Source organism: Ruditapes philippinarum, unplaced genomic scaffold, assembly GCF_026571515.1.
Source record: "Ruditapes philippinarum isolate M1 unplaced genomic scaffold, ASM2657151v2 ctg81_1_1_1_1, whole genome shotgun sequence".
In the NCBI taxonomy this organism is placed as follows: Eukaryota; Metazoa; Mollusca; class Bivalvia; order Venerida; family Veneridae; genus Ruditapes; species Ruditapes philippinarum.
In genome coordinates, this window is record NW_026861623.1 from 290,002 (window position 1) to 307,006 (window position 17,005).

Consider the following 17,005-nt stretch of genomic DNA (forward strand, 5'->3'; position numbering starts at 1 on the left):
CAAACCATTCTTTCTCTCAAAAAACACACAGAAAAATAAAAAGTTAAAAATATTTAATTACAATCCCTGATTTTAAGTTAATAAAGGCGTCAATACATGTTATTTGATTTTTAATAGTTTAATTATATATGACAATGAATAAAAATCACAGGATGTGAAATAGGTAAATCATTAAAATGATTTTTATTCTGCATTTAATGTATTGTAACATTTTATTAAAAGAAATATTGCAAGCAAATCTTTTTAAGGTTATACTACACTAATTTCAGGTTAGACTACAAAAATTTCTTCCAACATTTTATACATTAAAAAAAGCTAAATGTTGAGCAAGCAAATTCATAAGGACTGTTTTAAACCCTTTTAATGTCTGTATACAACTTAATATTATTCTTATATATTTCACTGGCAAATACTGGGTACATACTAATTCTATTTATATTGAAATTCTGCAATCAAAAGGATTAAGAAATATATATATGATGTGTACAACAGGGTGAAGGATAATCAATCCTTATAATTAGTAGTCATCCTCAATATGAAAAATCAGCTGCCATATGAAATCATGGTGCAATTTGTAACCACAGAACTAATATTTACACAACAAAACATGAAATCACATAATGATAACTTTAATATCATAATGATAGTCTAAATATAAATTTTTCAGATTGTAAACCACACCGGAAACATGACATCACAATGGATAATGCACGGAATCAAGAATTGGCTATATATCACCTAAAGCCATCAGTAACATGATATAACAATATAGATATTAACTTAAGGCCATCAACTGTGTAAATTATTTTTGCACAACCAACTACCCATTACAAGAAATAACAACATTGATAACAAGTTTAATAACATGATATTGTAATCATAAGATTATAATAACAACGACAACATTTTCTTTCCATAAAGAAATCTACAGTCAAACTTGTTTTGAAGATCACTCCTAAAAAACACCATGACTGAATAAAACAAAGAGTAAAAGCTGTGATTACCTTACATCTGATATTATACCCTCTGACATTAACTCAAGACAACAATGATTCTAAATAAAGATCTAGTGGTCTCTGTAGTGTTTACATGGCTTTATTTTGAATTGACCTGTTGACTACTTGACCACATATCACCAATTGATAGATCCCTATTCTAACCTTTAATTTGAATAACAACAGATTTAGCAACAAACATGGACATGTGCTCTTTTGTTAACATATATGCTGTGGTAAAATTCTTTTTGTATCCACTAATCTGATAATTAGAATTAGACAGGTCAGGGATCTATGTACATATGAATAAATCAATCATTTTGACAAAGTTAAAGATCAATAGAAACTGTGTTGTTTATGTATAGAGTGGTAACAACCACACTGTGTGAACAATGGACAAACAACAGATCCTAATAGCTTAACCTAATGAGTGCTATGTGCTCCGGTGGTTAGCAAAAAAATCTTCTTATAGTCAGAAATTTGCAAACTAACCTGCTTTAAGAAAGAAACCGTTAACAAAGATTGTGCATGTATTATTTTTGTACAAAGACCTGAATGAAAATGCAATCATCTTAGTACTAATATGACATGCTTTTGTAATGAACTGTACCTAGAAGGTACATACAGGTGACTTCCATTTTTAATATTGATACATCTTATCTATTACATAATACACACTTTTATTTCATATTTCACATAAAGGATCGGTAATTAGAAGGTTGTTGGTACATAAATTTTGAAATATTCTAAATTCAATCAAGGAAGGAGAAAATCTGCAATCAACTCTGTTTTTGTTTTAAAAATGAAAATAAAGCAATAAATAAGGTAACAACAAAGTAACAATACATTAACTTTGACAGCAGTCATTATAAACGAGCCAATCTTCAGTGAAAGCTTTTGTTATGAATAATGAAAATACTATATATATCATATATAGAGAATCAATATTACTGTAAAAATGTCATTTGTAGTAATCTGATCCTGCCAGCAGGTCGCCATTGTTCACATATTATAATACATGATTGTCTATGAAAAACTTAAAATCGAGGATCCAAACAACAGGCAAATAAAAATATGATAGAATTAAAAGCAAATAATTTAACAATAACTGCAGGAGCAATAGTAATGATGAATAAAGCTACTTTAAACATAAATTGTTGTAAAGATTTAAAATTAAAGCAGGATAAGCATTTAAATCACCTAGTTTCATTAAGTGTATATAAATAAACAAGTGATGTATTTTTTTTCTAATGACATTTTATTCAAATAAGATAAAAACTACTATGTGTGTTATAGCAACTTTCACTGCAACTGGTTTGCTTCAAGCCTTCAACATGTAGGTAACTGAATGATTTAATTATTTATTTTGTTAAAGCTTTAGTTATTCATCTATGAATGCATAAGTATTTAACAGATATATTACAGTTAATTTATGTAATGCACAATGTCTAACAAACATTATCTGCACAATGTCTAACAAACATTATCAAAGACCAAACAAAATAAGTATTTCCACGCTAAATATCTTAAATGGACTTGTCCATCTTTTAATCTGGGCAAAACCATTCAACATTTTTAGAGAAAAATTTTAAACAAATTATAATAGCAAACAGTGTAGACCATCATCAGATGGAACTCAGATATGTAAAAAATTGTCACTATAATTATGTGCAAATAAACTGCTGTCATATGAAAAATAGATACAAATATTTTCACAAACACATGATATCTTTTCAATCAAACATCATTTAAGTATACTATGATTAATACATTGACATAAATGTATGATATTCATAAACATAGCTTTGTCCCATTATAATTTAAAGAAAAATGGTATACATCTTGTAAAAAATGTTATAACATGCATGTCATGGTTTGAAATGAGTTGGTCCCGACATATAATATACATATAGTATAATATTGATAACTAAAAAAATATTACTGGGTCTGAGGTCATGAAGAAATTTAACAGAATAAAATTCAAATCCTATGAATCTGATTGGTCAGCAACTACCACAGACTGTACACTGGCCAATGAAAATCCTGAAGTTTGAGATACCATTTAGATAAAGGTTTTATAATTTTGAGGCAAGTCGACACTTCACTAAAGCTTCATGTGCTACATTTTACCTAAAACTATTTGAAAATTTGGACCTCAATGCAAAAATATGAAATTGTTGTACTTTGTATGATGCAATGTTATCTTTGTTTGTAGAGCTCTGTCCTGGTTTATTATCTGTGAAAATATGCCTTAAGTTGAGTGAATAAGTTCATTTTCACATCACATAAAAGTGGAAGATCAAATTTTTATGCTATATATGAAGTGAACGACCTAGTTCAGTTTAAAACAAGTCCAAACAGGACGATTCAAAGTAATGAATGACTTAAAGGGACTTTACTGAGGCTCATAAAATTTGATAATCTTACAATAATAAAATGGAAAGAGATGAAGGAGAACATACTTAGAATAAAGTTGAAAATCAATACTAAGTGTAAGTCTTAGCCTGCCTTGAGTTAGAACTGTTAAAACAATTTATAACAATTATTCTGCAGAAGTGAGAAAGTTATCTGAAATTTTAGATTAGAGCTACATCAAATAGTATAAAAATCTCGAAAAAAAATATTTCCAGTCCTATTATGTCAAAAAACATCAGTATAGTCCTTTCAAGTTCAGCTTTTTTCTTCTGTTTTACACATGACACCAGAGGAAGGCCTATTACAATGTAAAGCATCAGATTTCTTGAACACAAGTCATCACAAAAATGTCATATGTAGAAGGCACTAAATTACATTGGAATTTTCTGCATGATAACTGTAAAATTTTTGATAACACAAGTTCTTTCATTAACAGAATTTAATTCTAAACTAGAAATGTGTCCATAGGACACGGGTGCCCCCACCGCGCCACTGTTCTGTCAATCTTTATACTAAGTCAAGGGAAATACCTCTACAAATACTGGATAAATCCACAAGCGAAACCCCAGGTGCATATCTAAATATGCTGAGCAACCTGCCCATAAGGTTTAATGACTATGTCAAATCCTTTTTGAGTAACTTGCGACACAAGTTGAAAATTGCAAAAATTTTCTAAGTGAAGGGCAATAACTCTAAAAATACTAAATAAATCCAGGCGAAAATACCTGGTGCACAACTGCACATGCTGATCAATATTCCTGTAAAGTTACATGACTCTAGGTCAAATACTTTTTGAGTTACGTGCGACACATGTTGAAAATTGCAAAATTTTACTAAGTCAAGGGCAATAACTCCAAAAATACTAAAAATATCCACACGAAAATACCCAGGTGCACAACTTCACATGCTGATCAACATTCCTGTAAAGTTTCATGACTCTAGGTCAAATACTTTTTGAGTTACGTGCGACACAAGTTGAAAATTGCAAAATTTTACTAAGTCAAGGGCAATAACTCCAAAAATACTACAAATATCCACATGAAAATACCCAGGTGCACAACTACACATGCTGATCAACATTCCTGTAAAGTTTCATGACTCTAGGTCAAATACTTTTTGAGTTACATGAGACACAAGTTGAAAATTGCAAAATTTTACTAAGTCAAGGGCAATAACTCTGAAAATACTAAAAATATCCAGATGAAAATACCCAGGTGCACAACTACACATGCTGATCAACATTCCTGTAAAGTTTCATGACTCTAGGTCAAATACTTTTTGAGTTACGTGTGACACAAGTTGAAAATTGCAAAATTTTACTAAGTCAAGGGCAATAACTCTGAAAATACTAAAAATATCCACACGAAAATACCCAGGTGCACAACAACACATGCTGATCAACATTCCTGTAAAGTTTCATGACTCTAGGTCAAATACTTTTTGAGTTATGTGCGACACAAAAGTGAACGGACGGACGGAAGGACGGACGGAAGGACGGACGGACGGACAAGGGTAAATCTAAATGCCCGCCACTAACTAGGGGGCACAAAAAGAAAGAAAAATGCAAAAAATATTTACCACAACTTTAATTACTTCACTAAAATAAAAATAAACTTAATTTCACCACTTATGCCTGCAAACTTATTAATATGAACTTACTTATATTGCCTCCAGATATAAAAAAAAATCAAACTTTTAAAAAGCATGTTTATAAGAACTGTATCAATATTCCTAACTTTGCAGAAACATTAAATGTATAATGCAAAATAAGATAAAACAAATTTATTATCATCAAAACTTTGTACTGTTACTAATGGAGTCAGTATATGGAGTATTTCTGAATATTTGACCAGTTATAGGCAATTTTCAAAACACTAGAATCTAGAATAATTTATAAGTTATCATAAAAATTAACCCATAACAGTGGCAGTGCTACTTTAAAGCACTAATGTATCTATAAACTATAATCACTCTTAATGAATTCTTAATAATCACTAAATTCTTACATGTAAGATAGAATGATACAAACTGTCGAAATGTTTGACTATGAATTAACAATGTGATCTAAATGACAAGACACAGGCACTTGACTCTATATTATATTATTACAAGGATAACTAAATAAAAATTTTATATGTTAAGATATGCTATTTTTATTATTCTCCCTGGATATATTGGTAAATTTTCTTGTCACCAGTTCAGAATTTATCTGGGCAGAGTGTTGGAAACGCTGGAGCCACTTCTTGAACCATGTCAAACTTGCTCATTTCTTGGTACTCTTTAAAATAGGCATCCGATGCTAGACGACAAAACATCAAAATGTCAATAAATTTAGAAAATCTTTTCTGTGCTTCCTGGCCATAATTTATACGTAAAATTTTCATGAGAAGCTCAGTCAAATCTGAATGAATTTTTTCCACTAATGTCGGATTTTCCAGGTCTAAGCGATCTGAACAAACTAGTGACATTGCACACAAAAGTGTTTTTTCTTCCTTCATTAGACAAGCCTTTTGCCAGCGTTGAAAAATCTTCGCCTGAATTTCTATCAATTCCCGGGAAAAAATCTTATCGGATGCTTCCTCAATATGAGCTGGAAGTCCATTCATTTCCAGATAGATCTGTTTCTCATGATCATACCCCTCGTGCATTAGAATAACAAAAAATTCACAGTGACCTACTTTCAATAATGATTCCTGATCTTTTACACTGATTGTCTGAAAGCCAGGAATTTTATATGCAAACTTACAATACCTCTCAACAATATGAGCGCAGTTATTTGCTTCTTGCTTAAACAAGCTCCAACGGCCATCTAAATCAATATTATACAGCTTCAGAAGCGTGAAATACTCCTCCTTTGGTATTGCTTTCAATGGTCCAATCAATTTGACTTTGGCAAGGTAGCGGTCATAATGTTCATCAATAATTTGTTTTCTACCCTCTGCAGTCTTTCCTCTTTCACCAAAATGTTCAATAGCATCCATTGCTACTGTTAAAGTTTCCAACAATTCTTTCTCTTCTTCAGTTAAACTTTCTGTTAAACTTTCTTTTTCACTGTTTTGACCCAATTCATTCATTGAAATTTTTGCATTGGTTTCATTTACTTTCAGTGACAAATCTTCGACTTCAAATTCTGCTTCATTTTTAACATCAACATCATCCATATGCAATTTTCCCTCTAGTTTTTTAACTTCCCTGATTGTCTCTGTACGCTGGGAATGTGTATAGCGTCCAATTTTAGACTTCTCCTTGGACATACCAACTTCCAAACATTTCTTCAACCTGCAACCTGAGCAGTTACCTCTACTTTTATTACCAATGGTACAGTTATTGTTTTTCTTACAGCAGAACCCACCACTACGCAAAAGGTAGCGACGGAAAAAGTTTTTACAAGCTTCACATGTATAACATCCGTAATGAAGTCCTGAGGATTTACCTGAACATACTGCACATGGAGGATACTTTAAGGCATTTTGTTTCCAATCTTTTACCGGTGTTCCTGAGCTAGAAGCTTGCTCTCCATCTGCTACAGATGTGTCTGACGAGATCACCTGAGACCAAAAACCGGCATTAGAATCAGAAGGCTCATCTAAACTTTCAGATAAATTTCCATTTGATTGAGAATCAAGCAATGTCAAGGATGCCAAGTTATTTGTCTGACTGTCAGATTGTGACTGCGGTGATGAATCAGAACTTGAACCAACACAATCTGTCGGAAATTCTGGAGAAGCATTTACACCATTTTCATTGGCTTCAATGACATCAAGTGATTGTAGGATATCTAAATCATGAACAAATGTTTCAGCATTTCTGTTGTTTGTATAACCAATCAAAGTTGTTTTATTTTCAATATCTGTTCCTTTACCTGGTGATGGAATACTAAATGGATTCAAGTGTTGCTGAAAGGTTTCTATGTCCAGGTTATCAAGTCCTAAATCTCCTTCTGCAGACATTTTGATTGTCATGTAATTTTACTATCAATACTGAAAATTAACAAAAAATAATCAAACTATTTACAACAATCTTAATAATTTTTAGTTTCTGTTCATTTAATACATCTCACAGGATTTAGCAATTTTAAGAATTATAATTTTAAATGTAAATGTATTTCATCAATTTCAAGTCATAGTCACATATAATTTCTATTTACAAAATAAATCTTTATCTTATATACAAATTGATATAAACTGTAAATTAAACAATATCAGTGATGGTGCTAGCATTTCTATTATTATTAATATTAAATTCATTTTAACAATTATGAGTTCACACACATTAAAAGTAGAACAAGAACTACCAAGCAGACATTTTCACAGCATCTTTATTCATTCTCAGGACTTGATTATAAATCTATAATGCTTCACAATCTTCTCCTATTAAAGAAATAGGACAGACAAGTGAATTATTATATACATGTAATATATGCACTGCACATCAGATGTGACATCAATAAACCAAAATTGATGATGACTGGAAAATAATCTCTCTGCTCAATGTAGTTAAACATATTTATCAATCATCAATTCTCTTTTTATTAGCATGACAGAGTGGAAATAATTATATTAATTTTTCTTGCATTGTAATATAACAATGGAGATTATTCTAATGCTTTGTAATTAATTAATCAGTCAGGGCTTCTGGCCTTCATGAATGTATTCCTGCACAATTTTGAACCAGAACGGTGCTCATTCCATGCATTATCATTCAAAATTGATATCTAATTCCCACACATCAGCTAAAGGATAATTCAGTATTTTCTAAGATCACAGAGAGGAAATTTTCAATTAAGAATTTTTTAAGAATTTGTGCTCTAGATTTCTAGGTCTTTGAAAGTGACTTCATTATTAATACAGTTCAGCTTCATGTGTATGGCGAAGTTTCAAGTGAATACCTCCACTAGTTGTGAGATAGGGTTATAATTCATTAAAAATTCATGCTAGAGGTATGACTCTCAGTGATCAAAGAACATAATATGAAGTATCAAATGTAAACCTTCATTGGATAATGAGATATGATGTTACACAATATAACAATAATCAAGCATAATAATGGCAATGCAGAGGCTTCAGTAAATAGCTAGGATAGCCTCAATATTCTTCAAATACAATGTAGTGCTAATTATTCATTAGATCTTAAGTACTCATCTTTCATATTATTTATTAATTAATCTCACAGGAACTGGAATATTTTCTCACATTTAGCATATAGTAAACTGATACAATCAGTTTGTATATATTGTCATCGGGAGAAACAAAGCTGGTATATTTTACTCCCCACATTTATTTATCTGGAATATGCTGATTTTAACATATTTTTAAATCATATATCCTGCACAATGCAGTCAGTCCACCTGACAGGTTTTCTTGGATATATACAACTAAACTGCATACATAAATTTCTCCACAAGAGACCAACTGCTAATCAAACCAATATGATCTCTGACTCTGCAGGTGTAAGTCACAAATGACCATTCAACCTTATGTATGACATTGGCACATAGAAATGTCATTAATTTTTTTTTCAACCTACCATTGGTCTGAGGTCAATTGACATGAAGTTCAGTAAATTAACAATGATTTCTTTTCTAGAATGATTTAATAACAAATCTTCTAAATTTTACTTCATTATTTTGCCTTTTGTTTATGAGAAAACATTGTTATCATGTTATTAAGTAATTATTTCATCCATTATAGACATGTACATTAGCATTTGAGATGAGAAAAAGTTCACTCAAAGCAACATACTAATGTCTACCTTAACTTTGCCAATATTTTGACATCTGCTATATATTAGGTCTTGTAAGTCAATTCTTACATTGTAAGTTATTGTATCAAAATTTTGTAATTAAATCTCAGCCTTTTTGAAACAGGTACCCATGTATCTAGTGCAGACCAAGATCAGCCAGCACCTCTGTCCCTTCTGATAATGATAAGCATACTATTTTCTATTTTGTCACTAATTATGTTTAACTTTCTCCCTTTTAAAGGTGAATGGTTGTGTTGTTATCATTAGTGTCCATGCTCATTTATCGTGACAGGAAGGACTAAGTGCAAGTTCAAATTGTCATAAAACCTTAAAACCCTTAATTAGGCGGGATTTAAATTGATTAATATAGAAAATATTCAGCTGATCTATGTTAAAATTTCACATAATATATGTTTAGGCCTTTTGAGTATCAGTGGAGCTCCTTTAAATCCCCATTAGTTCCTATAAAGCCTTCAAATAAAGACAACTAAAGGCTATGAAGACTAAAGTAACCTTAAAGTATTAACAATCCTTTATTGCTTTATTTGCTTTATTACAAATTGACCAATAGCTGGATTTAAACAAACAAAGTCTGAATTATAAATGCAATATGACCTGTACAAGTCAATATTGACATTGACAAGTCACAAAACAGAACAACTACCTGTTTTTTGGGCAAACAAAATGGCTCCACTATTGTTTTAAAGGTAATAATACAAGTTAAGCCAATATTAAATTTCAAGCCTCAAAAATGCTTTTATTTTTATTTTCAAAGCTTTTTATTTTTGATGTCCCAAGTGCTGTAGTTTTCAAAATGCTCCTTATTAACTAATTAATGGAACCATTGTTTGCTTCTGTTGCCTTTTGTCATAGTGGTTTAGTGTTTTGAACCAATGTTAAAATACTATTGTTTATATTTTGCTTCTTTAATGACACATTATTTTACATTCAGCACTACTTTCTTCAGGTGACTAGCATCCAACAATCACTAAAACCATTACTGAATTGTTTCAAAACTCATGCTTACCATTTACAAAAAATGAACAATTTATTTGTTTCTCAGAAATAAATGTGGCTTTAAATATGAATTCAAGCATTATTATAATGCAGCTTTCAGAGTAAAAGATTTAACAGAATATTCAAGCAAAACTCTTACCAGTTAGTTTAGCTTCTCATTAAAGGAAATGATGACTCTGCATATCAAATTATGCCTATTATCTTGTAGCCATTTAGTTTCCTGAAAATGAAAATAATAACATTCAATATTTATAACAAAGTAAATTGGGAAGTCAGCAAAATAATGCATGTATGCATGAACAGTGTATGTACTGCTCAATGTAAATTAACAACTATAGCCAGAATGATATACAAGAAATAATTGTATAATATTTATATTAATTTATATAATTATGTAAGCATGAATCAGATCAGATGAACAAAATAGCTAATCTACAGAGATGTTGATAAGTGTCCTAACCAGCTATTAAATTTATTTAAAATCATATAAAATTTGAGCATCATGTTAAGAATATTGGATGACAATAAAAAACATATTATTCATTAAGAACTTTTTGAATAAAATTACATATAAATATAACACACAATTTCACACACACCTGGACAAATAAATAAGAATAAAATTGAAGAAAAATCCATCCTAAAATCATCACTTACTGATATACATTAATAATACGGTATTCACCAAAAATATTATTATATTCACCAGAACAATATACATGTACGTACATCTAGCATTATGTTTCACTATTGGGTAGTATTTTTTCACCATGGTTACCTAATGACAACAAAACGATGGAACAAATCAATAAATAACATAGTCAATAGCACTCTTTGATTTATCCTCCCCCCACACATTGTCATAACAAACATGTAAACAATTGTAAGCTGATGACACTTTACTGTGAAGATTGTGCAACCTGACAATACTTTTTAACAATTGGCTGTTTAACTAATGAAATTCAGAAACTGAAATCTTGTCATGTTCCTATTTTCTCGAGAAGCAGGAAAAATCCAATACATATACATAAATATATCTGATTTAACAGTAAAGTCCAAGTATTTTTTGTATAATATTAGTAGATACTGTCTGACAAAGGTCATTATGCCTTAAGGGAAAGACCTATAGATTCAGCTAACTTATCTTAAATAAATGTTAACAAAAAAACATCACAATCTAAGGTTCAAATCTATCAGAAATAACAATATAAAGTTAAATGTTGTAACAATCACTGACAGAATCGTTAATGTATGACTCTATATACATTAATTCAGTTTAGATTTTTGGTTGTACCTTGGGTTTGCCTTAAGTTCCCGAGTATCCCTATTTTGCTTTATGCAACTTACATTGATCAAATAAGCTTACTTCAAACCACTTGCCCCTCACCGCTGTGGGTTCGAGTCCCGACAGGGACTTTGGATTCTTTCATGTGAGGAAGCTATCCAGCTAGCTTACGGAACGTCGGTGGTTCTACTCAGGTGCCCGTTCGTGCCTGAAATAATGCACGGAAGGGCACCTGAGGTCTTCCTCCACCAGTAAAGCTGGAGCGTCGCGATATGACCTATACTGTGTCGATGTGACGTAAAACCCAAAACAAAACAAAAACAAACAAACAAATAAGCTTAAGTAATATAGTTGATAATTAACAAAATATAAAAACTTGCTCATTAGCAATTACAACAAGAGCTGGCAAAACGCTTCATACAGTTACCTCCTCCAATTTCATATTTTTATTAAAATTGTGCCACTTACAAATTGTAATTAATCAATTTTTACTTGCACAATCATCAAAAAAAAAAAACAACACTTATTGTGATACAAATTTTGCTACTAATACGTCTTTTTTCAGGTATTAACATATTAAATTATTAAATGTCAGATTATAAAGTGAAGTTCTTTATTGATAACCTACTTATAATCTGCCTTTATACCTTTCAACTTGTTTACAACAAATACTAATTTTTCGTATTTGGTATTGAGGTTAATAAGTCAAAAATCACACTCAGTGACGTTCATATGAAGAATTTCAAGCTTTGCCAGTTAATGAAGACATACAAAACCTAAGTCCTGTCATATTGCCTGATTTCTGCCATTCTGTGTCCTCGCCCTTCAAAAGTCAAAGGCAAAGACACGAAGGCACATTAATATGCTGACTAATCGTGTCTTCGACTTGGTGCCAACAGGAAGACACAAATATATTTTAGGCAAAATAACTATGTTTTTATAGGTCTAGACACAAGATCTTTTTTTTGTAAAATTATCGTGTCAGTGGGTAGAAATCTTTGTATTGCTGCCTTTATTTGTTGTGTTGTTGTGTCTTCGCCTGAAAATTCGATACTAAGGTGGTGCCAGAGTAGAAACATTAATCCTTCATAAGCTAGCTTGATAACTATCTTAAATGCTATATGGTAATTCAAAGCAATCACCCACAGAGGTGATGGGCTAAAGTCCACGAAGTCAGCAACTTTACACTATAGGTCATAGGTCTGAATAAAATTTCCTCACTGTATTTTTTCTTGCATGTTAACTACATTGTACATTATAGGCTAGCCATGAACTCATATTCATCATTAGATCTTTTAATTGCTTTTCTCAAAACTGGTAAAATGATTGTGTCAAGCTGGAGGAAGAAAATGAAAAAGTAATTTTAAATAAACAATTGATATAATCATATCTTAAATCTATAAAGTCTAACATTGTTATATTTTTTATCTTTCTTTTTCAACTGGTTAACACCTTATACAGTCCAATTCTTTTAACCTTTCACTTTGCTATACAGTAAGAGGTCAGCCTTTGCAACGATGTAGCCACACCTTATTTTTCATGGAGGCAAATAAGGAGGGTCCGGGCATACTCCCCCAGAATTTTTTTTTATCTAGAACGTCTCTAGTGTGTTTTGGAGCACTCTGGGACAAGCTTTTTATCACTCTGAATCTAACCAGCTTTATATCATTTTACTAAATTTTACATTTATATCTTGGAAAACTAACAAGAAAACAAATTTATGTTCTTTACAAGATTTGAAATGCATTTTGTTTAATCTATCTATTAGCTCAGATTCACAGTTTCATGAAAAGGTCAAGGCAGTTCTTCGGTTTCCAGGAGATTCCCATATTACTTTAAGATCTCATTATTGCCAAGTGACATTTGTTTATGAATATGTATCAAAGCTAGGCCATTTAATCAACCATCCTTCATAGATGATCTAGTACTTTCACAAGAACATGACCCAACAGGTAAACTTAGTATTAACTGAAAAATCATGTGAATGTTTGGATAATACGCTTTATCACTGTTCACATACCCCTGCCGCTTTTTGCGACTCCATAAAAATAGTATTGCACGGTCATGGATATATTTTGACATGACATCATTCGCTTGATACAAACAGAGCGTAATGATGCGCTAAACTATCGGTGCGTCAAAAAAATAGGATTATTTTCATTGTAAATAATTCTTATGTTGGTTATGCGATAAATGTAATATTATATTTGTGTAGATTCATTACTTAATTTATTAAACTTGATGAATACAACAATATTATGAGCATAATTTAATTTTATACAACACGTTCAATTTGAATTCAGTATTGAATCTACACTCATTCAATAGCCTTTATTTATCACATATTTCAAAACCTTCTGGGAGGGACATTGGATTTTTTAACATTTCTATATAAATTTTTCCATCTTATGAGCTCTGTTTTGTAATGACTCTAATAGTGCTGTTTCTAAGCTAATGAGATCATTCTCGCCGGGTTATTATAGTGAAGTAATCAAGTCAAAGTTTAATTGTTTACAAGAATAGGCGTAATGTGACGGACTTATAATGCTTTTATGCGTGCCAACATGCAGCACTTGGGTTTGGTAGGTAGTGATCAACTCCACTTTGGAACAACAAGCATTACTTGTTTCATTCTGCTTTAACTTATATTGAAGGCTTTTCTTTTCTTTTCTTTACTATTATTTACAAGTATAATATTTAACTACTCAAATTTTAACGGAGGTAACTGCCTCGGTTTGCCTCAGTGTGGCTATGGCGCTGCTTTGCACCCGAGTATTGAGTCTGGCAAACCTGAATATCAGTGCAGTCTTCCCAAGCCCTATGCTGCTACTGCTTTTCAACTTGAAATCAAATAAACAATAAATGCTGAACAAGTCTATTTAAGAAATTCGGAAGGCATAATTATATACATGAATAAAAATAAAAAAATTACATCAGAGTTATAATCTTTAACTGACTTTGACCTGTACTAACCTAGTCACCTTAAACCACAATAATAAATAGTGATAAAGTAATGAGATCAAGGTCACAACTATAGATAAAATGACATATGCACAGGATGACTCAAAAATACATTCAGATAAAATGTACATCATGTGTGGATTACTTAAAGCTTGATAGTCATTAATGTCACATATGAATCTATTCTTTACAAAATAATAAAGTGTTGTTTTTTATTTTTATTTTTCACCCAAATTATTCCTCTTCATAGGAGGGTAAACTGACCCTTACCATCCTAAATATCTGAAACCATTGATCATTTTAAGGAAAGATTTCAAAATAAGTATTAATTGAATTGTGATTGTGATGCGACAGCATGGGTGAACCATCTGAAAATGTTCAGGATGGGTGAATTTAGTCACTGTTATATAGCTAACCTGGACATGCAGGCAAAATACTTTACAAGGCAATATTTATTTCAAGATTGTTAAATTGATAAAGGCAAAAAACAACCTAAAAAAATACAACAAATGTCTGCTCAAATGTAAAAAGAATTTAAGCCATTTCATTCATTTAATATTTCACATTTTGACTCACATTTCTTTGTCTAAATATAGAAATGAACATATCATGGTACATGTATAAATTATGTTAAAATTGTTAATTTAAAATCTTTAAAGGATCTCCATTGAAGTCCAAAAGCCTAAAAACATAAACTTTGAATTTACAGCTGGATATTTCCTGTAATAGACTGAAGCAACTCCATTATCGTGTAATGATAATCTTCATTTGTATCATTTATAAATTAGTGTAGTCTTTTTTCAATGTTGCAAAGTTAATATAGCATTATATACTGCTGCACAAAGATCACCAAAGATCATTGACATTCATTTAACACTGCCTGGCATCCCTGAAAACATTAACAACTATGGCACAAACATTAAGGCATCATTATAGCATTTGATGGAAATATTGCAACCACAAATTTAGTGACCACATAAAGTGCATGCTTTATTATGAAAACTGGACTAATAACTATAATAACTGTTAAATCAGATAATTAATTCTGCAACTTAAAAAAGTCTGCCATAAATTACTGTGAATTACAGGCTGCATGACATGAAAATATCTCTACCACCCTCAATAGATAAACAGATGTATCTAGGTTTATAGATCATTTAACCATTTCCTATTACCCATACTGAGCCAGATTTAGGTGTAACTGCTGAAGAGGAAAGCAAGGATCATGAAAGATATAAACAAGTACATTAAGTTGTTTTCCACTCCTTAACAATTAACACATATCTATTTATAGCTTCCACTTCAGAAATCTATCCAAGTATAAAGAAAGTCTATATTTAAAGCAAAAAGAATATTATTTCTTAACAATACACGTTCAATCTTAATCTTTTACTCCGATATTGATTATTATCAATAAAACTGGCTTCCAATCAAAACTATTTTTATTTTTAAACATTATGTGGATTATCAACAAAACATACCTGCCCGCTGGAATATCCATTTTAGTTTTAGTGTTACACACACTATCATTGATAAAACTGTGACGTTTACAGTAGTAACATGGTTTACATTACAAACATTGCAAAATCAAAGCATGTGACCATTTGTAATCATTTCACAATACTTAAAACAAAATAAATAAATGATAGCCTTAATGCAGGTATACCTAATAAAATACTTCACGGTCACTGTCACCGTCACTGTTCTATGTTTTACTTCACATGGTTTATTGATAAGATCGGTCAATATCAGTTAACCATGAAAACTTAATAGCGTATAGAAAAGGACGTATACTGTTTACAATGACGTAGCATAGTATATTTTCACACACAGTAATTTGCATATTAAAGGAACAAGTTTGGTATACTATAATAGGGTAAGGCCACCTGGCTGTTAAAATTCTTTTCGTTAACAATAAGTTATATTGACATAAAATTACACAGTTCATAGCAATTTTAAGTACTTTTTTGATATGTCTACTTTATTCTTAAAAACTTTATATAAATAATAAAGCAGGCAATATTAATAGTAAAAACTGTTTTGTTCCATATAATTTTTAAGTTTTGTTCCATATATTACAAACAAAACTCTTATACTATTACAAAAGAATGTTGGAAATTAAATGATAATTTACAGTCCAATTTCATTCATTTCCTATACCTATATCCCCAATGACTATAAAAATTCATTATTTGGCTAAACAATTCTTTCCACAATTCACCTATTTCACGACTTCAAGATGCACTGTCCTGTTCCCACCAAAAAAAATGGTGGTAATTTAAACAATTTTTGTGCATTTTGTGACTATCTAGAGGCTATATTGACAACATAATTGGTAATGATTTCAAACTCTTTTTGTTAATTTTAAAATAGGTAAAATGAACAAGTACGTTACATATACTGTACCATAGAACTTTTTTATATTTATAATCAATTTTTTGCAGAAAAAAATTGTCATTTTGCGACTTTCAAACTGATGTTATAGCAACAAATCTCCCGTATTCAGAAAATTTTAAATAATAAAAAAACGCTAGAAACGTCAAAAACTAAAGCAAGCGTTTGTTTTAATTGAACTGATTATAGGTCCTGT

At 30.8% G+C, this 17,005-nt stretch overlaps 1 protein-coding gene across 3 annotated transcripts in view; it reads right to left on the bottom strand.

Moving 5' to 3' along the window:
- Positions 1-219: 219 nt before the first annotated feature.
- The window catches only part of LOC132716340 (vitamin D3 receptor A-like), a 29,673-nt gene continuing 12,887 nt past the window's right edge, over positions 220-17,005 (bottom strand). Inside the window, exons 1-3 of one of the 3 annotated variants that reach the window (XM_060699599.1) lie at positions 16,082-16,217; positions 10,309-10,389; positions 220-7,390 (exon numbers count right to left, since the gene is read on the bottom strand). In XM_060699599.1, coding sequence (XP_060555582.1) covers positions 5,609-7,372 — 1,764 coding nt within the window. In that variant the 5' untranslated portion in view covers positions 7,373-7,390; positions 10,309-10,389; positions 16,082-16,217 and the 3' untranslated portion in view covers positions 220-5,608. The other 2 variants (XM_060699598.1, XM_060699597.1) reach the window with 2 other exon arrangements.